This window comes from Columba livia, unplaced genomic scaffold (assembly GCF_036013475.1).
Source record: "Columba livia isolate bColLiv1 breed racing homer unplaced genomic scaffold, bColLiv1.pat.W.v2 Scaffold_140, whole genome shotgun sequence".
NCBI lineage: Eukaryota > Metazoa > Chordata > Aves > Columbiformes > Columbidae > Columba > Columba livia.
This window is the reverse complement of record NW_027043036.1, coordinates 597,103-624,188: the sequence shown is the minus strand read 5'-3', so window position 1 is coordinate 624,188 and position 27,086 is coordinate 597,103. Positions and strand designations below refer to the sequence as shown.

Below are 27,086 nucleotides of genomic sequence, written 5' to 3'. Positions count from 1 at the left end.
CCATGAAGGGCCATCACTGACACAGCTGTGAAGGAAACAACCAGTGCAGGTCCCTGTCCCTGCAGGCTGCTGAAGGAAAGACTTGGAGACACTGGTTCCAGGTGGTGAGGGCCATGTGGAGGTGGCTCTGATGCCATGTCAGCCCTTGATGCTTGTTCATCACCAGAATGGCTGAGCCCTGGCCCCTGGGACCTGGTAGATCTTTCTCCAATGTTTTTCAAGGCTTTTCCTGTGGTCAGTGTGGGTGTTTTGTGTTTTGGGGGTGGGTTTTATGTCAAGTGCTATTGCTTTAACTGCAAGGCTCTGGTTTTCTGTGGAGTTGGAAATGCCCGTGAATTCCTCATAACTCATCCAGCTTCTTTCATACACCTGGCAATGGTCACCAATCACCTCAATGTCCCAGTCCCACACTTGCTTGAATCCTCTATTTGGATCCTTACCCATCACTCCAGGAGGTTCATGGATCCACCAGGCTCATGGATGATTCCTGAGGACCATCCAAGTGTGGGCAGTGTAAGAGAGGAGCAGAGCAGGGTCAGCTCATGGGCCATGACTGAGCACAGCCACCCCAGCAGCAGCCGTTCCCCATCTCCCAGGCACAGCCATGCCCACAGCATGCAAATGGCACTGCCATACATGATTAGCCCAAGAGAGGCCTTTCTTCCTTCCGTATTCCCAGGAAAATCTTCCTCCTGTTCCTCCTCCACCTGCAGACATCAACTGCTTTCCATTTCTGGGCTCAGACATGGCTGGAAGGGTTCACTGAAGCCATCAGCCATCTCATTGCTTCTCCCTGACATGCCCTGACCCTCTCCCACACCTACAATGGCCAATCATGGCTGCATAGGCCTCCCGCTCTTCAGAAGAGGCCTCGAGCTTCTTGGTTCTTCCTGGTGCTTATTATGAACTTCCTCGCTCTCTCCAGAGTTCATGGTGAGCTTTCTTGTCCATAACAGCCCTTTATGACCATGTCTCACTAAATGGTTGTGTTTGTATGATCATTTGTGCAGAAAGGGCAGTCACAGGACAGCACCCAATATGTCAAACTGATGCCGAGCGAAATGCCGTAAAGCCCTGATGAGTTCCCCCTGTGTCTGTGTCTCTCCTGGAAGGAGTCTGTCCCGAGAAGGGGATCCAGCTCCTGCCACTCTCTGCAGAGGCACATGAGCAGTGTCCATCACCTGGGGACACAAAGGGTGACGTTTGGCACACCACCCTTCATCTGAACCACTTAGATGTGTGCTTGTGGATGAGGTATGGAGCCTTATAGTGCAAATACCTATTTAATTGTCGTTGCCAGAGGGGTGACCACAGATGCAGAGTACTATTTTACAGATATGTAAATATAAGCATATACGACTGACATTCCTAGACATGTTACACAAACACCTGAAGGATTATTCATGCCTTTTAACATGATTATCCTCAGAAGTCCCACCAGCTTTGCATCTCAGGAAATGGGATCCAGAGTCCAAGGGCAGGATGGTTTGGGCTCTGTGCTGGGATCTGGAAACTGAAACGTGCTCCCATCTCCCAGCCCCCTGCCCTCCTCAGTGAGGGTGTGAGACATTCTGCCAGCGAGGGCTGAACTCACAGCCATGACCAGTATCTTATGTCCAACTGCAGCCAATGGTGTCCTGCCAGCTCAGGATTGGAGCTTCCATTGCGGGAGGTGTTTAAAGCTGTGGAGATGTGGCGCTTTGGGATATGGTTTAGTGGTGGACTTGGCAGTGTTTGATTTATGGTTGCACTCCATGTTCTTAAGGGTCTTTTCCAGCCTAAATGATTCTCTGATTCTCTGATTTGGGTTGAAACCATTTCAGTTCCATCACCTCCAGATTCCCTCAGAGGCAGCTGTTGTGTGGCACAACTGTCCTGGCTCTCCAGGCAGGTTGGGCACTGGGTTGGTGTCTGCATTGGCAGTTTTCCCCTTCCTGGGGTAAGAGGCTGTTGAGCAGAGACAGTTGTAGAGATTTGGGTCACAGGGGTTTGCAGCAATCCTGTCAAACTCTGAGCAGGATGAGCTTTGGAGCCCAGGAAAAATGGAGATGCTCTGAAGGATGTTTGTGAACAGTGGTGCTTTCACTAGTATCAGTAACAGGGAACTCCTTATTCTGAATGATGAACTAAAGCTCTTTAATTTAATTCCTGACAGTCATTCTTGCTTTTCCAAGCCTCTACTTCACCTAAGCAGTTGTGTCTTGGAATAAGTTTTTAGAACAATGCTTTTTCTCTCAATTCTTTTTTGTTTTAATCATTTAAAGAGTACACCTCTTGGACAGAATTACCCCCAAATTGTGCTTCTTTCGTTATTTTTCTACCTTTTAATGATTTCTTATGTGGTGCGAGGTGTTGTTGCCATAGGAGAATAGTTTCTTTTTGAGACAAAGAAGGCCAATGAACAGATCCCAGGTCAGTGCAAAGGCTCAAAGGAATCCGGAATCTTTATGTGTGTGCACTGACACACACTGTCACCTGCATTTCCAGTCTCTGCAGTCCCAACCGTGCCGCAGAGTCTGGAGCTCTGAGCTCCCTTCATCTGCCCTGTGTGACACGTGTAAAATGGAACTACCCCAGTGCAATGGCTGGTTTTGATTCTCTCCACAGCCTGAAGCACCACATGGGTCAGGAGACAAGCCAGGATACCCAACCAGGGCTCACATGCTCTGCTCTTACAGTTCAGGTGTTCCCGGGAATCTCAGCAGACATGTCACGCTGATATCTGGGTTCAAGGAGCTGGTCAAGCGTCTCATCTCCATTTCTGTAACGGTGGCTTTGCTGCCTGGCTGCTGTGCAGACTCTGTACATGGAGGCTGACAGCTCTTGAACAACCTGCTACGAACAGATTAACAAGGGGGGATGTTCTTTCTGCAAGGGCATTAGACCCTGGATTGGGGCAAATGAAAGGGAATGCAAAAGTTGTGGTCAGGACAGTTTGGGGGCACTTGCAAAGGAGCCCTACACATGTGAATTATTCCTGTGCTCAGGGAAAACCTGAGAGCTGTCCCTAAATTGAAAACATGAAGGGGAAGGAAGGACAGTGTCCTTCAGGCTCAAAGGGACCTCGCCAGGTGTCTTGACCAACCTCCTGCTCACAGCAGGGTCAGACCAGATTGCTCAGGGCTTTATCCAAACACATCTTGGTCACTTTCTGGGACAGAGTGGGTGCGCGCTCCTGGGAAACAGCTTCCAGTGCTGGACTGTCCTCAGGACTGGAACGTTTCTCCCTTTCTACAGCACCTTTCCAAGCCCAACCATCCTGATTGGTTTTACCCATCTACTCACACACTGACACAGATCATAATATCCTACGTTGGACACAAGAATGTTGTGGGGGATGATGCTGAATGCCTTGCTGACTTCCAGGTAACGGGCCATTGATGTTCTCCCCACATCCACAACCCTGTCCTTTCCTCACAGAAAGCAAAGAGGATGGACAGGCACAACCTGTCCTGGGTAAACCCCGTCACCTTCTCTTCCAGACACCCAGAAGTGGGGTCCCAGTGGACATGCTCTGGGGCACAGCCCTTAGTTCCCCTGCTCACCCATTGGCCATTTTGAGAAGTGCACACACTGTGTGAGAGCTGCCAGTGGTCAGGGAGTCCCCCCAGTCTCCATGAGCTTTCACAGATGGTGGAGAGTGGCCTCACTGTGACATCGTCCTGCTGTCCCAGCTCCTGCGATGCTGCCCCCGCTGTCCCATAGACTGGAAAGGATTGTGTTAGTTCCGGTGACCCCTGACTTGATCCACATCCACTGCTGGTTGTTCTGCCTCCAGCCACAGAGGCCTGGGAGACCATGCTGGTGAAGAGGGAGGTCAAGATGGCACAGGTATTCTCACCTCTTTCTCTTATTAAGTTCATCAGTGACCACACAGTGTCTTTGTTTCTCCTTTAACTGTTCCTGCAGTAGTAACAGCTCATTGTATGGCCCTTGAATTTCCTTACAGGTCAAGACTGAGCTTTGACCTGGACTGTTGCTGTGCTTGGAGGCTGCTGTCCTTGCAGACCAGATGAACTCACTCCTGCCACCCTGCCTGGCAGTTCATTCCATCCGTGTCACAGCTCTGTCTGCAGCACTGACAGCTCCAGCTCCCCAGTCAGGTCCCTGGCTGAGGACATTGCCTCACATCTGGGCTGAACCACCCCAGCTGTGGCACCAGCCCAGCTCTGACCTGCCACAAGAAACCTGGTACCAAGTGTCCAAGAGCCCATGTGTGCAAAGGCTTTGCTTCAGAGCACGGGCATGACATGGCCAGAGATTGATGAATGTCTCTCTAGACCTGGGAGTGTAAAACCAGAATAAAATGCCTAAGTTCATTCAACTGAAGATATTCCTTCCCCACTTTGCAGAAATTAGATGATTTGCTGTAACATTCCTGGTGTCCTGTCTAATGATGGGACAAGAAAAGATTATTCTCATACCGATTCATTTTTTAAAATAAAAAATACAATGCTGGAAAGAAATGTCTCTGAAGAGGAGAGAGAATCAACATCACTGATTACTTCAGCTTCGAAGTTGTGCCATTGGAGTCCCAGAGACACCTGGAGGAGCCCAGAGGGGACAGAGCAAGGGACATCATGTGCTGCTCCTGTGCTGCTGAGCTGGGCTGGGCTCCTGGGACACAGGGAGCTCATGGCAGCGGCAGCGCTGCAGAGAGACAGCTCTGCCCAGGAGCAGCTCCTCTGCACACGCAGCAGGGCTGAGGGCTCTGACTGCAGCACCGAGGGCACAGGAGCCAGGCACAGAGAGGGGAAAGGCAATGTAAGGTTGTCGGTTACTGAGGGCTCATTGAGACACCAGTCCTCACAGTCCTTACATGGTAAGTCTCTGCATGTAGGACAATGCAGCTGCATTTCCTGGCAGAATCTCCTAAAGCTGGTACATGACACAGTTTGCAGGATCTGTTAGGTCTCTCTCTCAGTATCTCTTATAGAGAAGAACACACTCCAGACCAGCGCTTCCCTGCTGCACTGTCAGAGGGACAGGGCATGATGGCAGCTTCTGCTGAGGGTGACTGAAGGGGGAGCACCCAGGGGTGCCCAGGGCTGTCCTGCAGAGCAGGGTCTCTGCACCCCAGGGCTGTGCCAGGCAGGGACTCTGCCGCCTGCCAGGGTCAGCGCTCAGCCTGCCCGGGAGATCCCAACAACAAGGAGGGGAGAAACTGTGGGGAAGAAACGACCCCTAGCAGGGAAGGGTCCTTCTGCTGCTGGTGTACAGGTATTACGTTAAAGGTAAGGAAGTTACCTCATTCTGTCCTTTCAGTTTCCTATTCCAAGACTGGAATTGGGGGTGGGGGGAGGGGCATGTGTTAAAGGATAAATGCAAAATGAGCTCTCATGCTTTAACAAGTCACTGAGACTCCTGAACTGCAACTGTGAGTGATCAGTCCATCTGCCAGAAGGCTCATGACATCCCTTCCCCACCCCTCTGCCTGTGCACAGCACCTGCATCACCTTGGCTGGACCCGTCAGCCTTAGTCTGACCTGTCCTGTTTTCCAGCCTGCAGACAGGAAGATGCCCCCAGGCAGTGCCCTGTGAACAGGCAGGATCTGTAGGGCCAGGGGGAGGGCACAGAGGGTGGGATGGTCTGTGAGCACTGACAGGGAAGAGACATGGACAGGGAAACACCTCCCAGGGGAGAATCTCCAGGCAGCAGGGAAATGATCAGAAATGAGAGGAAACCAAACCCGGAATGGTTATGGGAGGGAGAACAGAGAAAAGTGCCTGTGATCCCCTGCAGTGCAGATCCCTCCTGTGAGCAGCCCCCTGGCCTCCTGTCCCACCCAGCAAAGCCTCTGCCCTCAGGGCCGGGGGCTCCAAGGCATGAAGCAGCTCCTGTGCAGCCAGAGCTCCAGTTCCTCTGCAGAGCACAGGGGCTGAGAGCAGCTGCCCGGCAGTGTTGGTGTCTGGGAGGTGGCTGCACAGCTGGGGAAGGGTGACGCTGTCTGAGTGCCCGGCTGCCTCTGCCCTGGCCTCTCTCACACCCACCCTCACCGCATTTTCCTTCTTGCTCCCCTGCTCTGGGTCACTGCTGTTGGGATCTTGTTCTTGCTGTCAGGCTCTCTGGGGATGGCAGTTTCAGCTGCAGAGTCACAGCCTGAGCTTGTGGGTCCTTTCCTGCAGGTGTGTCCATGGGCACAGGTGTCCCAGCTTTGCTCTGAGCTGTGGGCTGTGGGCAATGCAGTCTGTGGGGCTGGGGAATGAGCTGTGTGTGTCCTGGGCTAAACGTTGGGTGCTGAGACCTTAGGAAAGGGTGAGACATGTCATGGTCTGAGGTCGATCCCTCTGCTCTCAGCAGTGCCTGGTGGCTTTTCAGGGTAACATGGGAGTGTGATCAGCTCCCATCTCAGAAAGGTGCCAGCCCAGGGCAGCTGGAGCAAGACAGAGGGACAGAGCAGCTGCCCTCACTCTGCACTGACCCACAGGCACCCTCTGGTCTCGCAGGACTCGCTCTGTTCTCCCTGAGTGCAGCAGAAATGCTGAGGGTTTCTGACACCCAACAACACTCTGCAGTGAATATGGGGGGAGGTGTAAAAAAACCTGGAACTCCTAAACTGCCTTTACCATCTCTGTTCCTTATGAATGGGAAAGCAAGTGCTCACAGCCCTTCTGTGTTAGCAGAACCAGGACAGTCCCCACCGTTCCTGTGGCCCCACTTGTGCAGAGCTGGGCTGACTTAACGTGAGCCCATGGGCAGAGGCCCTGCTCTTGGTTGCACATTTTCCAGCCCCAAGCAGGGCTGCAGCCACAGTGCTGAAAAAGCTACTCCTAGAAAAACACAAGAGTGTCTGAGTGTGACAGGGGAGGGTCTATGGGAGTGGATTTGATTTTTGTCAGAGAACTGCCCTGGATTCTCAATGTGTTTATTTTTTCTCATTACAGCGCCCCATGCTCAGGAAAAGCAAATGTCCAACAGCAGCTCCATCACCCAGTTCCTCCTCCTGCCGTTCACAGACACACGGGAGCTGCAGCTCTTGCACTTCTGGCTCTTCCTGGGCATCTACCTGGCTGCCCTCCTGGGCAACGGCCTCATCATCACCACCATAGCCTGGGACCAGCACCTCCACACCCCCATGTACTTCTTCCTGCTCAACCTCGCCCTCCTCGACCTGGGCTCCATCTCCACCATTGTCCCCAAGTCCATGGCCAATTTCCTCTGGGATTCTAGGGCCATCTCATACTTGGGATGTGCGGCACAGCTCTTTTTGTTTCTCTTCTTGATCACAGCAGAGTTTTATCTCCTCACCATCATGTCCTATGACCGCTACGTTGCCATCTGCAAACCCCTGCACTACGGGACCCTCCTGGGCAGCAGAGCTTGTGTCCACATGGCAGCAGCTGCCTGGGCCACTGGGTTTCTCTATTCTCTGCTGCACACGGCCAATACATTTTCACTGCCCCTGTGCAAGGGCAATGCCCTGGGCCAGTTCTTCTGTGAAATCCCCCAGATCCTCAAGCTCTCCTGCTCACACTCCTACCTCAGGGAACTTGGGCTTATTGTGGTCAGTGCCTGTTTAGCTTTTATTTGTTTTGTGTTCATTATGGTGTCCTATGTGCAGATCTTCAGGGCCGTGCTGAGGATCCCCTCTGAGCAGGGACGGCACAAAGCCTTTTCCACCTGCCTCCCTCACCTGGCCGTGGTCTCCCTGTTCCTCAGCACTGGCATGTTTGCCCACCTGAAACCCTCATCTATTTCCTCCCCATCCCTGGATCTGGTGGTGCCAGTTCTGTACTCGGTGGTGCCTCCAGCAGTGAACCCCCTCATCTACAGCATGAGGAACCAGGAGATCAAGGATGCCCTGTGCAAACTCATATCCCTCTGTTTTCTGAAGCAATAAACTGGCCATCTTCTTCTATACAGGAGTTTTAATGTAGCTAATTACAAGCCCAGCCTGTCAACTCGATTTTCTGTTGTTGTTGGTTGTTTTCTTATCGTGATAATGTTGTCATCCCCTTTCTAATTCACTGCTGGCTTTTCTTTTATAAATGTTGGTTGCTTAAATGAGCAGCAGTGCTCTCCTTGTCTCTAAAAAGAATAAAGGGCTCTTTAGTGACTTGTTTTTCACTATATCCTTCCTGCAAAGGCTTTTTGGAGCTGCAGGGACAGTTCCTGTGTGTGGGTGGAGGGGAAAACAGCTCTGGCATGGCAGCACCACCAGGGAGCAGCAGCGCTTGTTCTTCCAGAGCTGTTCTGGTTCCACTCCCACACTCTCCTTCTCATCCCTGGTGTTGGTGCAAGGCCTGAGTGCTCTGGCAGCTTGGTCACCGTCCTGCTGTGTGTCAGTGCTGTGGGCGCAGGCAGGGACAGGCAATGGGCACTGCTGTGACAGAGCTGGCCTCACAACAGCCTTTCCAGATAGAAAGGTGATCTCCTCAGGGCAGTGCATGATGGTTTATATCTTCTTGCAAAGTTTCTCTCAAGCTTATTCCTGTAGAAGTGGCCATTTACAATTAGTATTCAACACTTGTGCATCTAGTTAGATAAGTTTCAGGACTGTAGGTGAAGAGGCAGGTTTGTGAAGAGCACTTAGAAGATGCGATAGAAGAATATTCTAGTTGATAATAGAGAATCATAGAATTATTTCAGTCGGAAGAGACCCTCAGGATCATTGAGTCCAACCACAGCCTAAATCTAGAACTAAACCGTGTCCCTAAGAACCTCGTCTAAACATCTTATAAACCCCTGCAGGAATGGTGACTCCACCACTGCCCTGAGCTGCCTGTTCCAATGCCTGACAACCCTTTCCAGGAAGAATTTTTTTGTAATATCCAATCTAAACCTCCCCTGGCACAATTTGAGGCCATTTCCTCTTGTCCTATCACTTGCTACTTGGGAGAAGAGACCAACACCCTCCATGCTCCAAGCTCCTTTCAGGCAGTTGTGGACAGCGAGAAGGTCTCCCCTCAGCCTCCTGTTCTCCAGGCTGAACCCACCAGTTCCCTCACCTGCTCCTCATCACACTTGCGCTCCAGACCCTCACCAGCTCCGTTCCCTCCTCTGCACTCTCTCTAGTGCCTCAATGTCCTTCTTATGATAAAGGGCCCAAACCTCAACACAGGATTCAAGATGCGACCTCATCAGCACTGAGAACAGTGGCACAATGACGCTACTCCTGCTGGCCACACCATTCCTGATACAAGCCAGGATGCTGGTGGCCTTTTTGGCCACCTGGGCACACACAAGCTCATGTTCAGCTGCTGTCGATCAACACCCCCTGATCCCTTTCCACCAGGCAATGTTCCAGCCACTCTTCCCTGAGCCTGGGGTTGTTGTGACCCAAGTGCAGGACCCGGCCCTTGGTCTGGTCAAACCTCATACAAATGGCCTCAGCCCAACGATCCAGCAGGTCCAGATCCCCCTGCATGGCCTTCCCACCCTCCAGCAGATCAACACTCCCACCCAACCTGGTGTCATCTGCAAACTTAATGAGGGTGCACGCGATCCCCTCATCCACATCACTGATAAAGCTTAAACAGAACTGAGTCAAATACTGAGCCCTGGGGACACCACTTGTGACCGGACGCCAACTGGATTTGGCTCTGTTCACCACAATTCTTTTGGTCCAGCCCTCCATCGCACATACACCATCCAGGCCACGAGCTGCAGCTTCTCCAGGAGATGCTGTGGGACACGGTGTCAAAGGCTTTACTGCAGTCTAAGGACACAACACCCACAGCCCGTGTGGCGGATTCACTCCCCACGACAGACTTTCCCTCATCTGCTCAGCCGGTCACCTTGTCACAGAAGGAGATCAGGGTGGTCAAGCAGGACCTGCCTTTCATCCAGCCATGCTGATTGGGCCCGATTGCTCGTCTCGTGTGTGTGACCTCACAGTCCTTTCCCAGCCCTGTTCCTGCTGTTGGCCAATCACCTGCAGAGGCAGAAGTGACCTCACAGTGCCCTCCACAGCCATTGGCTTCCTACTGGACTGTGAGTTCCTGAGACACAAGTGACCACATGACATCGTACCCACCATCACCCCCCTTGTGGTCCAGTGTGTGAGCAGATCAAACTGAGCTGCTTTCATCAAATTTATCCAATAGATTTCCTATCAAGGGTTTGAGTGGAGAAACGTTCCTCAGAGGAGCTGCTGTATTTACTCTGGGACATTTTATATCTCTGCTTCTACCTCTGCTTTTGTTCTCCTTCCTCTGTCTATTCTGATGTTAAAGAGCTCTCCAAGAAAAAGATTCATGGAATCCTACAATAACGCAGGTTGGAAGAGACCCCTGAACACCATCTCTGTCCCACTGACCTTTATGGCACCCCAAGGAATAGCTGACGGCATTTGTGCTCACTTGGGTTCATCTCACCACATGCACACAGTGGACATGCACATGATGTGTGTGTTTACAACTCATCTGCACAATGAAAACATGGATGTTTCACCTAGTATTTCATAGAATCAATGAATGTCCTGAGTTGGAAGGACCCACAAGGATCATGGAGTCCAACTCCCGTCCCTGCACAGGACACCCCACAGGTCACCCCGTGTGTCTGCGGACGTTGTCCAGTCTCTCCTTGAAAACCATCAGGTTGGGGCCGTGACACCTCCCTGGGGAGACTGTTCAGTGTCCAGCACCTCTGGGGGAAGAATCTTTTCTTCACGTCCAACTGATCCTTCACTGGCACATCTTCCTGCCATTCACTTGGGTTCCTTTACTGGTCACCACAGAGAAAAGATCAGTACCTTCCCCTCCTTCTCCCCTTGTGAGGAAGCTGTAGCCACCATGAGGTCTCCTTTGAGTCTTTTCTTCAGCTCTGGTGCTCAGAAACCCCTTGGTTTGCTTTCTGAAGCAGAAAGGAGGAGCCATGAGCTCCAGGCAATGGGAAGGGGGATCCTGTCCCTCACACACGGCTCAGGGCTCTTCCTGGGACCGTGGGATGTGGGTGTGCAAGGCCCAGGGAAGGACAACACTGGCACAACAATTTCCAGCTTCCCCATGGGCCTGCAAGGAGGCACCGAGGCCCCAGTGCCATGAGGACAACATGTCTTCTCCTGGGCCTCAGTGACAGAGACAACTGCCCTGGCCAAGGGGACAGAGACCTGGGTTCTGTGGGTCCCTTCCAGCCTTACAGCGCCCTTTGCCATCTCCACCACAGGCTGTTCTACACGGTGCTACCCCTGCCCCTCTTTCCCTGCAGGCTGCAGACACCCATCTCGCTTCCCCACCTGCTCTCACCCAGCATTTCTGCACCTTCACTGCTGTGTCTGCACCCTCACTGGCTGCTCTTTGGAACACAAACCATGGGCTGATCCAGCTCCCTCTGGGTCACCTCTTGCAACACAGCACTGCCCTTCCAGTGACATTTGTTACTCCTGATATCCAGTCTCCATCTTCCAAGTCACTTTGTGACTTTTTTTCCTCTTTCTTGCTTTTTTTCTGCTACTCAACCATCTCATAAACTGCCCTTCAAGCAGAGAACCCAACCCGTTAGGCTTCTTGTGGTCTTTCACCTCACCAGAGAGAAGTCACCTCGCCATGGTCTTCTAAATCCCATGAGTGCTGCTGGCCTTTCAGCTTCTCTGACAGACACGACCATGTCCCTGCCGATGTCCCGTCATGTTCTCAGGTGGGATGGACATGACAACCCGTCTCTCTTCCTGGGTAAGACCTGTGGGCCCTTGGGCAGAGGTTCTTTCCCAGCCATGTCCCTGCTGCTGGGCTGTCACCTCCAGACACAGAACTGACCCCACTGTCCCCTTCACAGCCAAAGTCTTTCCACTCAGTTATGAGTTTAGGAGGCTCTACTGCCATCATAATCCCACACCCATCCATCCCCCTCCTTATGGGCCGCGACCTGATTAGATAAAACTATGCTTGTTTTCTCAAACTGATCAAATCTATTTCCTGCTAAATATCTGAGAGGAGAAGCATTCTTGACAGGAATGTGAAATGTTGGAACCTTTTCTATGTCCTCTCCCACCTCTTTTATTTCTTATTGTTTTCCTTCTTCCTGGTTCTCATGGTGAATTCGCTACCTGAAGTGCAAAGCCAATCCCACCCCCAGAGATGAGATCTTGTTTATTCCAGAGTTGTGCAAGTCTGGATGCTGGAATGAAACCAGCACAACAGATAGAGAAGGAACATCTATTATATACAAATCTTATCCCTACATTCACACCCTCCCGGCAGTCCTAAAGAGCCAAGTGCTTACACATTGGCATATTGGTTACATAATCATTTTACCACTACACATGCTTGTTGAGAGAGAGTGTTCCGGGCTGAGCCTGGGGCTCCCATCCTGGGGATGTGTGGTTTAGTATTATAATGAGCGTAAAAGGAGCAAAGTTCAGCTAAATGACACTTTATGTAACAGTCTTGAGACAGATGTTAAAACAAGACTCAGCTATTTGTGCAGGATCCAGAGTGTCTGAGCTGCATGGACAGTATTCTTTGCAGGTTCTGACTGGGTGTTTTAAAAGTCACTTTTATCTTTGTTAGCGGAGCAGACAGACCCAAACTGAGAGGATTTACATATTTTAGGTTAGCAATTGCAGGCAAGATTCATTCTTTTAGCTGGTAAGGACATCTTCTGTCTTCAAACACCTCTCCAAGGTGAAGATTCATTGAATCATAGAATAACTCAGGTGTGAAGAGAGCCCTGAACATCATCTTTTCTCAATCTCCTGCTCCAGGAAGGGTCCACCAGGTGATGTTGTTCTAGGCCTCTGCCCAGCTTTGCATCATCCACAAAGGAGCTGAAAATGTGCTCCATGACATATTGAAGAGGCAGAATAAAGCCGTTCAACAGTGTTGGCCCAAGTACTCACCACTGAGGGATGCTGCTGGAAACCGGCTAAACAGAGGACTTTGTACCACTGATGATATTTGGGCTTGGTCATCCAGCCAACTCCCCACCCATCACAACATCCACATCTTTATCCCAGATCTCCCCAACCTGCTCTAAGGCACCACAGGAGACCATGTCTGGGGCCTTGCAAAACTACATGTATACAACACGCCTTTCTTTCCCCTGCCCATTTGGGTTCAGCAATCCCTTCCTTGTCCTTTGACAGCCTGGTCATGGCTGCAGGAGAATGTGGCCCTCTCCCATCTCTCTCCCAGGGACAGAGGTAGGTTGACCAGACCATAATTCTCCCAGTTCTCCTTCCTGCTATTCTTGAAGATGGGCTTTTTCCTCTGCCGTTTTGAAGGACCACTGCACCTCTCTGATTACTGTGGCACTTTTGAGACCACAATCCAGAATTTCCCACAGGGAAAGAGGACCAGATGCAGGACTGTGTAGAACAGCATGTGATGGAGATGGCAAAGGAAATGGAGCAAACAGGGACACTTGCGGTGAGCCTGTCCAAGTAAGCTGAGATGAATCTCACTGGGCCACTGGGGTTTGTCCGTGGAGTCACACACAGAAATATCAGGGTTCTGTCAGGTGTCCAAATCTGAGCTGGCCTCGTGGACTGTGAAACACATTGAGACATTCAGGGTCAGACACTTTCCCTTATACACACAGAGGCAGAAGTCACAGTGTCTCTCTGGACTTCTGTTGCTAGAATTGGGAGGCTCCTCAGCCGCACGGTGTGTTCCCATGTTCTGCATTCATCTTTGATGTCCCTCATCATTAGGAATGGACATTGGCTCAAGGAAGCACATCCCAGTGCTGCATTCTGGTGGTTTCCTATGGGATATTAGTCCCAACATGACGTGACCTCAATAAACTGTCTGTCTCACAGGCCTTCATGGAACAACAAAGAATAGCTGATGGTATTTGTGCTGACTTGGGTTTGTGTCACCTCACGTACGTGATGTGCATGCTCACATCTCATCTGTACAATGCAAACATGAACCTCTCACCTACTCATTCAGTGTAATTCCATGAAGAGACAAAGAACTCTGAGCTGGGGTGAGAGGCCAGTGCTGGAAATGATGGTTGTGAAGGGCCAGTCCATGACGATGCCCCGGGGCAGCTTCTTTGGGGTGTGCAGTGCACAGGGGCACAGCCCAGCCCCTGCTCTGCTGGTCCTGCAGGTCTCTGGCAGGAGCCTGGCTGTGAGAGGACACTGCTGTGTGCCACCACACACCGTTCAGCTGTACTCTGATGTTTCATCCTCCAGGCTGCTTTCTTGTGAGAGTTCTTGAAAGAAACTTGAAGAAGACCTAAGCCTTTTGGCACTGCCCATAGGAGATCACGTTTCTATCTGGAAAGGCTGTTGTGAGGCCAGCTCTGTCACAGCAGTGCCCATTGCCTGTCCCTGCCTGCGCTCACAGCACTGACACACAGCAGGACGGTGACCAAGCTGCCAGAGCACTCAGGCCTTGCACCAACACCAGGGATGAGAAGGAGAGTGTGGGAGTGGAACCAGAACAGCTCTGGAAGAACAAGCGCTGCTGCTCCCTGGCAGGGCTGCCATGATGGACTCTTTTCCCTCCTCCCATGCACACAGGACCTGTCCCTGCAGCTCCAAACAGGCCTTGGAGGAAGAATATCAGTGAAAAAAAAATCACTGCAGAGCCCTTTATTTTGTTTAAATACACAGAGAGCATGGGTCCATATTTATACAGCCAGTGGGTTTGAAAAAAAGCTGACAATGAATTAGAAAGGGGATGACAAAAATATCATGATTTATTAAAAAATAAACACCACCAACACACACACACACACAAGTCTGGGCCTCTAATGAGTTACATTAAAACTGTTATTTGTTAAAGAGAAGATGATGAACACTTTATTATTTTTCAAATGCATCCCTCCATTAGTTTCCTCAGGGCATCCTTGAGCTCCCTGTTCCTCATGCTGTAGATGAGGGGGTTCAATGTTGGAGGTATCAGCAAGTATAGAACAGACACCAGCAGGTCCAAGGATAGGGAAGAGATGGAGGGGGGCTTCAGGTAGGCAAAAAAGGAGGTGCTAGCAAACAGAGAGATGACAGCCAGGTGAGGGAGGCAGGTGGAAAAGGCTTTGTGCCGTCCCTGCTCAGAGGGGATCCTCAGCACGGCCCTGAAGATCTGCACATAGGACACCACGATGAAAATGCAGCACATAAAAACCAAACAGGCACTAACCACAATAAGCCCAAGTTCCCTGAGGTAGGAGTGTGAGCAGGAGAGCTTGAGGATCTGGGGGATTTCACAGAAGAACTGGCCCAGGGCATTGCCCTTGCACAGGGGCAGTGAAAATGTATTGGCTGTGTGCAGCAGAGCATTGAGAAACCCAGTGGCCCAGGCAGCTGCTGCCATGTGGACACAAGCTCTGCTGCCCAGGAGGGTCACGTAGTGCAGGGGTTTGCAGATGGCAACGTAGCGGTCATAGGACATGATGGTGAGGAGCCAGTATTCTGCTGAAGCTAAAAAGACAACCAGAAACACTTGGGCAGCACATCCTGTGTAGGAGATGGCCCTGGTGTTCCAGAGGGAATTGCCCATGGACTTGGGGACGATGGTGGAGATGGCACCCAGGTCGAGGAGGGCGAGGTTGAGCAGGAAGAAGTACATGGGGGTGTGGAGGTGCTGGTCCCAGGCTATGGTGGTGATGATGAGGCCGTTGCCCAGGAGGGCAGCCAGGTAGATGCCCAGGAAGAGCCAGAAGTGCAAGAGCTGCAGCTCCCGTGTGTCTGTGAACGGCAGGAGGAGGAACTGGGTGATGGAGCTGCTGTTGGACATTTGCTTTTCCTGAGCATGGGGTGCTGTCACATGAAAAAAAAAAAAAAAAAAAAGACAATGAGAATCCAGGGCAGAGTTCTGTGACAAAAATCAAACCAACTCCCATAGACTCTCCCCCGTCACACACAGACACGCTTTACTTTTTCTAGGAGAACCTTCTTCAGCACTGTGGCTGGAGCCCTGCTTGGTGCTGGAAAATGTGCAACCAGGAGCAGGGACTGTGCCTATGGGCTCTTGATAAGTCAGTCCAGCTCTGCAGAAGTAGGGCCACAGGAACGGTGGGGACTGTCCTGGTTCTGGAAACATAGAAGGGCTGTCAGCACTTGCATTCCCAGTGATAGGGAAGAGAGATGGTGAAGGCAGTTTAAGAGTTCCACGTTTTCTTACTCCTCCCCCCATATCCACTGCAGAGTGTTGTTCGGTGTCAGAAACCCGCAGCATTTCTGCTGCACTCAGGGAGAACAGAGCGAGTCCTCTGAGACCAGAGGGTGCCTGTGGGTCAGTGCAGAGTGAGGGCAGCTGCTCTGTCCCTCTGTCTTGCTCCAGCTGCCCTGGGCTGGCACCTTTCTGAGATGGAGCCTGATCACACTCCCATGTTACCCTGAAAAGCCACCAGGCACTGCTGAGAGCAGAGGGATCCACCTCAGACCACGGCATGTGTCACCCTTTCCGAAGGTCTCAGCACCCCACGCTGAAAAGTCCCACCCCACGCCCAAGAAACATACCTCTCATTCCCCAGCCCCACAGACTGCATTGCCCACACCCCACAGGTCAGAGCAAAGCTGGGACACGTGTGCCCATGGACACACCTGCAGGAAAGGACCCACAAGATCAGGCTGTGACTCTGCAGCTGAAACTGCCATCCCCAGAGAGCCTGACAGCAAGAACAAGATCCCAACAGCAGTGACCCAGAGCAGGGGAGCAAGAAGGAAAATGCGGTGAGGGTGGGTGTGAGAGAGGCCAGGGCAGAGGCAGCCGGGCACTCAGACAGCGTCACCCTTCCCCAGCTGTGCAGCACCTCCCAGACACCAACACTGCCGGGCAGCTGCTCTCAGCCCCTGTGCTCTGCAGAGGAACTGGAGCTCTGGCTGCACAGGAGCTGCCTCATGCCTTGGAGCCCCCAGCCCTGAGGGCAGAGGCTTTGCTGGGTGGGACAGGAGGCCAGGGGGCTGCTCACAGGAGGGATCTGCACTGCAGGGGGTCACAGGGGCTTTTCTCTGTTCTCCCTCCCATAACCATTCCGGGTTTGGTTTCCTCTCATTTCTGATCATTTCCCAGCTGCCTGGAGATTCTCCCCTGGGAGGTGTTTCCCTGTCCATGTCTCTTCCCTGTCAGTGCTCACAGACCATCCCACCCTCTGTGCCCTCCCCCTGGCCCTACAGATCCTGCCTGTTCACAGGGCACTGCCTGGGGGCATCTTCCTGTCTGCAGGCTGGAAAACAGGACAGGTCAGACTAAGGCTGACGGGTCCAGCCAAGGTGATGCAGGTGCTGTGCACAGGCAGAGGGGTGGGGAAGGGATGTCATGAGCCTTCTGGCAGATGGACTGATCACTCAGAGTTGCAGTTCAGGAGTATCAGTGACTTGTTTAAGCATGAGAGGGCGTTTTCATTTTATCCTTTCCTGCACCCCCCACCCCTTGGGAGAGGAAACTGAAAAGACAGGCTCAGGAAAGCTCCTTATCTGTCTGGCAATCCTTGCATTGATCTTCTTCTTGAGGCATCCACTTGGAAAAATGCTGGGGGTGATCTGCATCTGTGAGCAGTGCTGAGCCACACAGCACCCTCTCCACAGCAGAGGCACATTTCTTGCCCAATAGGGTTTGCTCCTCCACCACATCTTCTCCCCTCAGTGTTGCTGGGATCTCCCCGGCAGGCTGAGCGCTGACCCTGGCAGGCGGCAGAGTCCCTGCCCGGCACAGCCCTGGGGTGCAGGGACCCTGCTCTGCAGGACAGCCCTGGGCACCCCTGGGTGCTCCCCATGCAGTCACCCTCAGCAGAAGTTGTCATCATTCCCTGTTCCTGTGACAGTGCAGCAGGGAAGCCCTGCTCTGGAGTGTGTTCTTCTCCTCTACAGCAGAGATACTTTGAGAGAGACCTGACAGATCCTGTAAATTGTGGAATGTACCAGCTTAAGGTCTCCCTCCAGGAAATGCAGCTGCATTGTCCTACAGCCAGAGACTTACCGTGTTAGAACTGTGATTTGTCTCATTGAATCCTCAGCAACCAACCACCCCACATTGCCGTTAACCTCTCTGTGCCTGGCTCCTGTGCCCTCGGTGCTGCAGGCAGAGCCCTCAGCCCTGCTGCGTGTGCAGAGGAGCTGCTCCTGGGCAGAGCTGTCTCTCTGCAGCGCTGCCGCTGCCATGAGCTCCCTGTGTCCCAGGAGCCCAGCCCAGCTCAGCAGCACAGGAGCAGCCCATGATGTCCCTTGCTCTGTCCCCTCTGGGCTCCTCCAGGTGTCTCTGGGACTCCAATGGCACAACTTTGAAGCTGAAGTAATCAGTGATGTTGATTCTCTCTCCTCTTCAGAGACATTTCTTTCCAGCATTGTATTTTTTATTTTAAAAAATGAATTGGTATGAGAATAATCTTTTCTTGTCCCATCATTAGACAGGACACCAGGAATGTTACAGCAAAGCATCTAATTTCTGCAAACTGGGGAAGGAATATCTTCAGTTGAATGAACTTAGGCATTTTGTTCTGGTTTTACACTCCTAGGTCTAGAGAGACATTGACCAAGCTTTGGCCATGTCATGTGTGTGCTCTGCAGCAAAGCCTTTGCACACATGGGCTCTTGGACACTTGGTACCAGGTTTCCTGTGGCAGGTCAGAGCTGGGCTGGTGCCACAGCTGGGGTGGCTCAGCCCAGATGTGAGGCAATGTCCTCAGCCAGGGACCTGACTGGGGAGCTGGAGCTGTCAGTGCTGCAGACAGAGCTGTGACACGGATGGAATGAACTGCCAGGCAGGGTGGCAGGAGTGAGTTCCTCTGGTCTCAAGGACAGCAGCCTCCAAGCACATCAACAGTCCAGATCATAACTCAGTCTAGACCTGTAAGGCAATTCAAGGGCCCCATAATGAGATGTTACTACTGCAAGAACAGTTAAAGGAGAAACAAAGACACTGTGTGGACACTTATGAATTTAATATGTGAAACAACTGATATTCTCTGTATCTCTTGTCCTCCACCTTCACCAGTAAGGTCTCCCAGGCCTCTGTGACTGGAGGCAGAACAACCAGCAGTGCATGGGGATCAAGTCAGTGGTCACTGGAACTAACACAATCCTCTCCAGTCTATGGGACAGCAGGGGCAGCATCGCAGGAGCTGGGACAGCAGGACGATGTCACAGTGAGGCCACTCTCCCCCATCCTGGCTTGTCTCCTGACCCATGTGGTGCTTCAGGCTGTGAAGAGAATCAAAACCAGCCATTGGACTGGGGTAGTTCCATTTTACACGTGTCACACAGGGCAGATGAAGTGACCTCAGAACTCTAGACTCTGCGGCACTGTTGGGACTGCAGAGACTGGAAATGCAGGTGACAGTGTGTGTCAGTGCACACACATAAAGATTCTGGCTTCCTTTGGGTCTTTCCACTGACCTGGGATCTGTTCCTTGGCCTTCTTTGTCTCAAAAAGAAACTGTTCTCCTATGCAACCTCTATCACATCACGTAAGAAATAATTAAAAGGTAGAAAAATAATGAAAGAAGCACAATTTGGGGGTAATTCTGTCCAAGAGGTGTACTCTTTAAATGATTAAAACAAAAAAAAAGTGAGAAAAAGAGCATTGTTCTAAGAAATTCTTTCAAGACACAACTGCTGAGGTGTAGTAGATGCTTAGAAAAGCAAGAATGACTGTTAGGAATGAAATTCAAGAGCTTTAGTTCATCATGATCCTCAGTGAGAATAAGGAGTTCCCTGTTACTGTTACTAGTGCCAGCACCACCATTGACAAACATCTTCAGAGCATCTCCATTGTTCCTGGGCTCCAAAGCTCATCCTGCTCAGAGTTTGACAGGATTGCTGCAAACCCCTGAGACCCAAATCTCTACAACTGTCTCTGCTCAACAGCCTTTTACCCCAGGAAGGGGAAAACTGCCAATGCAGACACCAACCCAGTGCCCAACCTGCCTGGAGAGCCAGGACAGTTGTGCCACACAACAGCCGCCTCTGAGAGAAGCTGGAGGTGATGGGATTGAAACGGTTTCAACCCAAATCAGAGAATCAGAGAATCATTTAGGCTGGAAAAGAGCCTTAAGAACATGCAGTCCAACCGTAAATCAAACACTGCCCAGTCCATCACTAAACCATGTCCCAAAGTGCCACATCTCCACGTCTTTAAAACACCTCCAGCAATGGAAGCTCCAATCCTGAGCTGGCAGGACACCACTGGCTGCAGTTGGACATAAGATACTGGTCATGGCTGTGAGTTCAGCCCTCGCTGGCAGAATGTCTCACACCCTCACTGAGGAGGGCAGGGGGCTGGGAGAGGGGAGCACGTTTCAGTTTCCAGATCCCAGCACAGAGCCCAAACCATCCTGCCCTTGGACTCTGGATCCCATTTCCTGAGATGCAAAGCTGGTGGCCTTCTGAGGATAATCATGTTAAAAGGCATGAATAATCCTTCAAGTGTTTGTGTAATTTGTCTAGGAATGTCAGTCGTATATGCTTATATTTACATATCTGTAAAATAGTACTCTGCATCTGTGGTCACCCCTCTGGCAATGACAATTAAATAGGTATTTGCACTATAAGGCTCCATACCTCATCCACAAGCACACATCTAAGTGGTTCAGATGAAGGGTGGTGTGCCAAACGTCACCCTTTGTGTCCCCAGGTGATGGACACTGCTCATGTGCCTCTGCAGAGAGTGGCAGGAGCTGGATCCCCTTCTCGGGACAGACTCCTTCCAGGAGAGACACAGACACAGGGGGAACTCATCAGGGCTTTACGGCATTTCACTGGGCATCAGTTTGACATATTGGGTGCTGTCCTGTGACTGCCCTTTCTGTACAAATGATCATACAAAGACAACCATTTAGTGAGACATGGTCATAAAGGGGCTGTTATGGACAAGAAAGCTCATCATGAACTCTGGAGAGAGCGAGGAAGCTCATAATAAGCACCAGGAAGAACCAAGAATCTCGAGGCCTCTTCTGAAGAGCGGGAGGCCTGAGCAGCCGTGATTGGCCATTGTAGGTGTGGGAGAGGGTCAGGGCATGTCAGGGAGAAGCAATGAGATGGCTGATGGCTTCAGTGAACCCTTCCCGCCATGTCTGAGCCCAGAAATGGAAAGCAGTTGATGTCTGCAGGTGGAGGAGGAACAGGAGGAAGATCTTCCTGGGAATACGGAAGGAAGAAAGGCCTCTCTTGGGCTAATCACGTATGGCAGTGCCATTTGCATGCTGTGGGCATGGCTGTGCCTGGGAGATGGGGAACGGCTGCTGCTGGGGTGGCTGTGCTCAGTCATGGCCCATGAGCTGACCCTGCTCTGCTCCTCTCTTACACTGCCCACACTTGGATGATCCTCAGGAATCATCCATGAGCCTGGTGGATCCATGAACCTCCTGGAGTGATGGGCCATGGATCCAAATAGAGGATTCAAGCAAGTTTGGGACTGGGACATTGAGGTAACTGGTGACCATTGCCAGGTGTATGAAAGAAGCTGGGTGAGTTGTGCTTTGCTCACAGGCATTTCCAACTCCACAGAAAACCAGAGCCTTGCAGTTAAAGCAACAGCACTTGACATAAACACCACCCCCAAAACACAAAACACTCACACTGACCACAGGAAAAGCCTTGAAAAACATTGGAGAAAAATCTACTAGGTCCCAGGGGTCAGGGCTCAGCCATTCTGGTGATGAACAAGCATCAAGGGCTGACATGGCATCAGAGCCACCTCCACATGGCCCTCACCACCTGGAAACAGTGTCTCCAAGTCTTTCCTTCACCAGCCTCCAGGGACAGGGACCTGCACTGGTTGTTTCCTGCACAGCTGTGTCAGTGATGGCCCTTCATGGGGTCCCAAACACCCTCAGAAACTTGGGGTTCGCTTCTGCCTTTCACTTCATTAGAGGTTTGTTCATTCTCTCAGTAGCTGCAGTTCAGGATCATGGCAGCAGAGGGCTCATTAACATCTAAAATGCTCTTACAAGCCAAGGCTCTGTGCATCATTTTCCTAAAGGCTTCAAGTCTGGTGTGGATGATTAGGGGGATTTCAGGAATAACCAAACAGAGAGCATTTCCATGATAAATAGCAATAAAGCCAAATTTCTTCTATTCCCTTCCCTGCTCGCCCTTCCCTCCCTTTCCAGAACAGGTGGTATCAGCAGACTACAGTTCATATTGATGTGGAATGTCTCCTAGGAAAGACTGAATATGTCAGAAAAGTACGTAACTAAATCACCATATGAGCAAGGGAAAAGGCCAGGACACCTCAAGAGGAGTCACACTCCTCTGGATCAAAGGTGGGTGTTCCTGGCAGTCTCAGGTGCCACAGCACAGTGATACTTGTGTTCAGGGGGCTGGTCAAGTGACCCATCTCCTGTTCTGTAACGGTGTCTGAGTTTGCTCAGGTCACCCCTGACTTGAGCCCCATCCACTGCTGGGTGTTCTCCAGACTCCTGTGCTCAGGAACAAAGTCTCTGGAGACCTTGCTGGTGAAGATGGAGGCAAAGATGCCATGAAGAACCTCAGTCCCATCTGATTCTACTCTTACGAAGTTCAGCAGCAGGTCTATGTTATCCTGGCCTTTTTCTGTAAGGAAGCTGTGTCAGCTCATCTTGCTGCCCTCAGCCTCCCCTGCAGGTATCAGTTCCAGGGTAGCTTTGGCATATTCTCTGCATCCATGGATAAGGTTTCTAAATTCCACCATTGCAGCTTCCCCTGCTTCCACCTCCTGTGTGCTGCCTTTGTGCCCTGCAGCTCCAACAGTTCAGATCAGCAGCTTCATGAGATAAATTCTTCTTTCCACGGGGACTTGGAGAGATCATTCTTGTGCTTGGAGTAGGCTGTCCTGTAAGGCTGATCCTCAGCTCCTTCACCCTTCACACCTACTTCCATGTCACCGCTTTGCCCACCATCCCCCAGTATGTCCAAGTCTTCTCCTCTGGAACCCACCAGCCTGTGCTGTGCTGCTGGCCTTCCTCCCTCCCCTCTGGTGCCTGGGACCCCACTGTGTCCTGGTCACAACAGCCAAGGTGGACACTGATGTTCACATCCCTCACCAGCTATTCCTTGTTTCCCAGTTCCAGATCCAGTTGAGCATCACTCTCATTGGCCCACAATGCAGACACGTTAAGCAGTTGGCCCAAGATCCTTTGGACTGATGGCACTTGCCACTTTGCCAGGCCAGTTAATGTCAGAGCAATTACAGTTCCCCATAGGAACCTGCTCATTGACTGGTGACTTCCTCATGTTGCTGACAGAAGATCTTGTCCATTTCTTCTACATGATCATGTAGTTTGCAACACCCAACACATTGTCACTCTCTATTGGGTTTACATGACAAACCCTTGGGACTGGGGGTAGGTGTGGGTGTGCTACAGTTGTCACCTCTCTGGGAAGACAACAGGAGTTTGCCCAGTGTCAGACAGAGGGGATTTCAGCTGCTCCAAGATGGACCCACTCCTTGCCAAATCTGAGCCACTCAGTGATGTTGGCACCACCTCTGGGATATTGTATTTGAGAAAGGGTAAAAAACGCTGCACAACAGCAGGTGGGAGAGAGGAGGGAGGAAATGGGAGAGAAAAGCTCTGCAGACACCAAGGTCATATCCCACAGGACCCAAGCAGGTCCCTCAGCAGGCCAAAGCTTGCTCTCCTGAAATCCTGCTCTTGGCTTTGTGATCATCTCCCAGGAGCCTCAGCTCCACTTTCCATCCCTGACTGTTCCATCCTGACCAACTCTTTCTGGTTTGTAAGTGTGAAGTCCCACAGTGCACCTCACCCCACTGACTCCTCAGTCACCTGTGTCAGGAAATGTTGTCAATGGGTTCCAAACCCTCCTGGATGGCCGGTACCTTGCAGATATTGGGATATCTCAGGTCTGCCATGAGGACACGGCCCTGGAAACATGAGGCTTCTTTCATGTGTCTGAAGGAGGCCTCATCTCATTCCTCTTCCTCATCAGTGAGTCTGTAGCTGATGTCCAGTCACCACAACATTGCCCATGTTGTTTTGCCCTCTCATGCTGACTCCTCAACCTTCAGCTGACATTGTCTGTCCCCAGACAGAGCTCCACGCATTCCTGCTGCTCTCCCACATGAAAGGAATCAACCCCTGTGACTCCAGAGCTCTGACATTATGAGTATCAGACACCCAAGACCCCGAATTTCCTCCAGGAGGTGGTATTTGTAGTGTCCTGTAACTCCTCACGCTGTTCTCTTGGGAGACACACCCTCATCAGGATAAACCATCTGCACGCAAACATTAACAGCTGAGCAAATGGAGCTTCAGCCAGGGGAGAGTCCAGACCTTGCGAATATCTGGTATTCGCCCATCAGGAAGCTCTGAAGTTTGACAAGTTGAAGTCTCCAGTTCAGTATCAGGGCAGGACAATAACCTCATCCATCAGGACAGAGCAGGACCTGACATGCTGAGCAGTGGCCCTGAGGAGAAGGGCCTGGGCACTACAAGGGCTGCCACATCAGCCCCAGGAGAGGCAGATCCTCTGCCTCACTCATTGCTCGGGGCCCTTGCTGGTGCACGGTGATGTGGGGTGTGTGATGCTGCGTGAAGGACAATGGTGTGACAGTTCCCACCCTTACTGGGGGTGTGCAAGGAGGCCTTGAGCTGCCCCCGGTGTCTGAGGACAACATGTTTCTTCACAGGCCTTGTTGGCAGAGATGATCGCCATAGCCAAGGAGACAAAGACTTGGGTTCTCTTGGCAATATCAAGGACACCACACCAGCCCGTGGTGCACGCTCACCATGAACAAGGCAGCTGCACACGGGGCTGCATGAGGAGGAGCGTGGGGACCCAGACACCTGCAGTTCTCATCCCATTCGGTTCAGCACTGGTGTGACACACACACACGGGTGTGTGCCAGTGTGCGGCTTCCCAGTTTGGAGCAGCAGGGAGGAACTGCAGAGTGCAGGGCTGTGCCAAGGCAGGTTCAGCACCTTGTGCACATGGTGTGGGGTGCTGAGGGACCTGGGCTGCTTTGGCCCAGCAGCGCTGGGGAGGCTGCAGCAGTGCAGGAGTAGCCTGAGAGTGCTTGAAGGGCGGTTTCAGAGGTGGTGGAGGTTTCTTCATAGTGGGAAAGAGCATAAGAAAGAAATAATGGCCCAAAGTGCAGCTGGGGAGGTCCAGGCTGGACATGAGCAGAAAGGAATGTGATGGAAGGGCAGTGCTGTGGGGGAGCAGGTCAGCAGAGGGAGTCTGCATCAGCCCAAGGCTTTGTGCTTCAAGGAGCAGCTGGGGAGGATGGAGAGATCTCAGCAAAGGAAGGAAGATGCTCAGACAGGAGCAAGGTGGGGCAGCAGGGGGGATGTCTCCAGCCTGCAGGGACAGAGGTGCAGGGGATGCCACAGCACAGGACAGGCTGTCGTGGAGATGATCAAGGGATGGAAACAGGCTGAAAGCCCCACCAGACATGAGCTCCTTCTCCCCTTGGCTATGGCTGTTGTCTGCACCTCTGATGCCTGTGAGGAGACACCTTGTCCTTGCAGCACAGGGGCCTCATGGCTCCTTGTCCCCAGGCAGGAACCTGGGAGGTGTGAGACCATAGTCCTGCCCTTGGCCTTGCACAGCCCCACATCACACTGGCCCAGGAAGGGCCCTGGGCAACGTGGGAGGGACAGATCTGACTTCCCAGGGCCTGGAGGTCAGGGCTTGGCCCTTTGGTTAATGAAACACATCCAGGTTTACTCAGCATCAGAGAGACATTTGCTTTGCTTTTCCTGACCCATCATCTCTGCCTCCAGTTTTCTGCTCTAACAGACCCTGGGGACAGTTCCTCAGTAGTGTTCCCCAATGGGATCCATTAGCTTTACAAGAAACTTTGGAGTTTGAATCTGACTTTGACTTCTTGAAAAGTTTCTTCAGCTTCTCCTCAGGGTGTAAAGTTCATGGGCTCAGCACCAAACCCACCAGAGGGGTCATTAAAGCGCCTTGTGCTGCTCCTGTGCTGCTGAGCTGGGCTGGGCTCCTGGGACACAGGGAGCTCATGGCAGCGGCAGCGCTGCAGAGAGACAGCTCTGCCCAGGAGCAGCTCCTCTGCACACGCAGCAGGGCTGAGGGCTCTGCCTGGGGATCTCAGGAGACGAGCAAGGCAGAGAGAGATTAAAGGTGTTCAGGACTGGGAGGATGACTGAGAGCTCACTGGAGGAGAAACCTTTGCAGCCCTTGCCATGGTAAGTCTGTGGGTGCAGGGCAGTGCAGCTGTAGCTCCTGGAGGCATCTCCTGAAACTGGCACAGGCACAGCTTGTGGGGTCTGTAAGGATGGGGCTCTTGTCAGGCCATGTTGAACAGCTGTGAAGCCGGGTGAGCACCCAGGGGTGCCCAGGGCTGTCCTGCAGAGCAGGGTCCCTGCACCCCAGGGCTGTGCCGGGCAGGGACTCTGCCGCCTGCCAGGGTCAGCGCTCAGCCTGCCCGGGAGATCCCATGGCAGCAGCTGTGGGTGGAAGGAGCGACCCCCAGCAGGGCAGGCAGGGAGCTTGTGGGGTTGAAGGGGGCTGTGTGGGTCAGGGCTGCTCAGAGCTCCAGATCCCCCCACAGACATGGCAGAGGGTCCTTCTGAACAACAACATCGAGACAGGAACAGCTGCATGGGAAGGAGTCTGTGCTTTCAGTTTTCCACTCTTGGTTCTCTCCACCCCAGTTCTCGATAGGACTGGTCTGAGCTGCTCCTGAGCCCCTGCACACACAGAGCTGCCCCTGGGCAGTGCCAGGAGGTGTGAGCAGGACAGAGCTGAGCACACAGCGGGTGGGACGGGGTCTGTGACACTGACAGGGAGCAGACCAGGGACAGAGACACAGCTGCAGGCAGCACAGACATGGGCAGGGAGAGTTAACTGCTACCAGAAATGCTGGGGATGGGATTTAGGAACCTCTCTCATATGCTCTCGGTTGCAGACACATTTCCCAGTGCAACCCCTGGTCTCCTCTCCTCCCCAGCAGACCCTCTGCCCCAAAGCCATGGGGTCCAGGTCACGAGTCTCCACCTCAGCAGCTGGACCTCCAGGTGAAGGGTTCCTGGAACGTGGTACACAAATAAGGTGCTAAAAGTACTTGCTCCACAGTGTCATTATGTGAGTGGCAGCAGCACAGCCGGGTCAGTAGAAGGTTCCACAGCATGCCCGTCTGCCTTTCTGTCCTTGCTTTATTTTCTGGTAGCACTGCAGTGTCCTTCCCTGTTTCTCCACCTGTCCCTGGTGCTCTTGCTCTCTGGGCTTGGGGTGCGAGTGTGGGTGAGTTTTTGTTCTGACACCAACTCAGGGGGTTTTGCCCCAGAACTG

The 27,086-nt window shown here is 52.2% G+C and overlaps 2 protein-coding genes across 2 annotated transcripts; one reads left to right on the top strand and one right to left on the bottom strand.

Annotated features, from left to right (window-relative positions):
- Positions 1–7,289: 7,289 nt before the first annotated feature.
- LOC135577793 (olfactory receptor 14J1-like) lies at positions 7,290–7,873 on the top strand (the record flags this gene model as incomplete). The annotated part of the gene is made up of 2 exons (XM_065047915.1): positions 7,290–7,754; positions 7,865–7,873. Coding segments are annotated over 2 exons (474 nt in total), but the record flags the coding sequence as incomplete, so codon positions are not given.
- Positions 7,874–14,532: 6,659 nt separating this feature from the next.
- On the bottom strand, positions 14,533–15,627 carry LOC135577809 (olfactory receptor 14J1-like). Its single transcript, XM_065047930.1, has one exon. The coding sequence runs from the start codon at positions 15,625–15,627 to the stop codon at positions 14,704–14,706; it is 924 nt and encodes a 307-aa protein (XP_064904002.1). The 3' UTR covers positions 14,533–14,703.
- Positions 15,628–27,086: the final 11,459 nt, after the last annotated feature.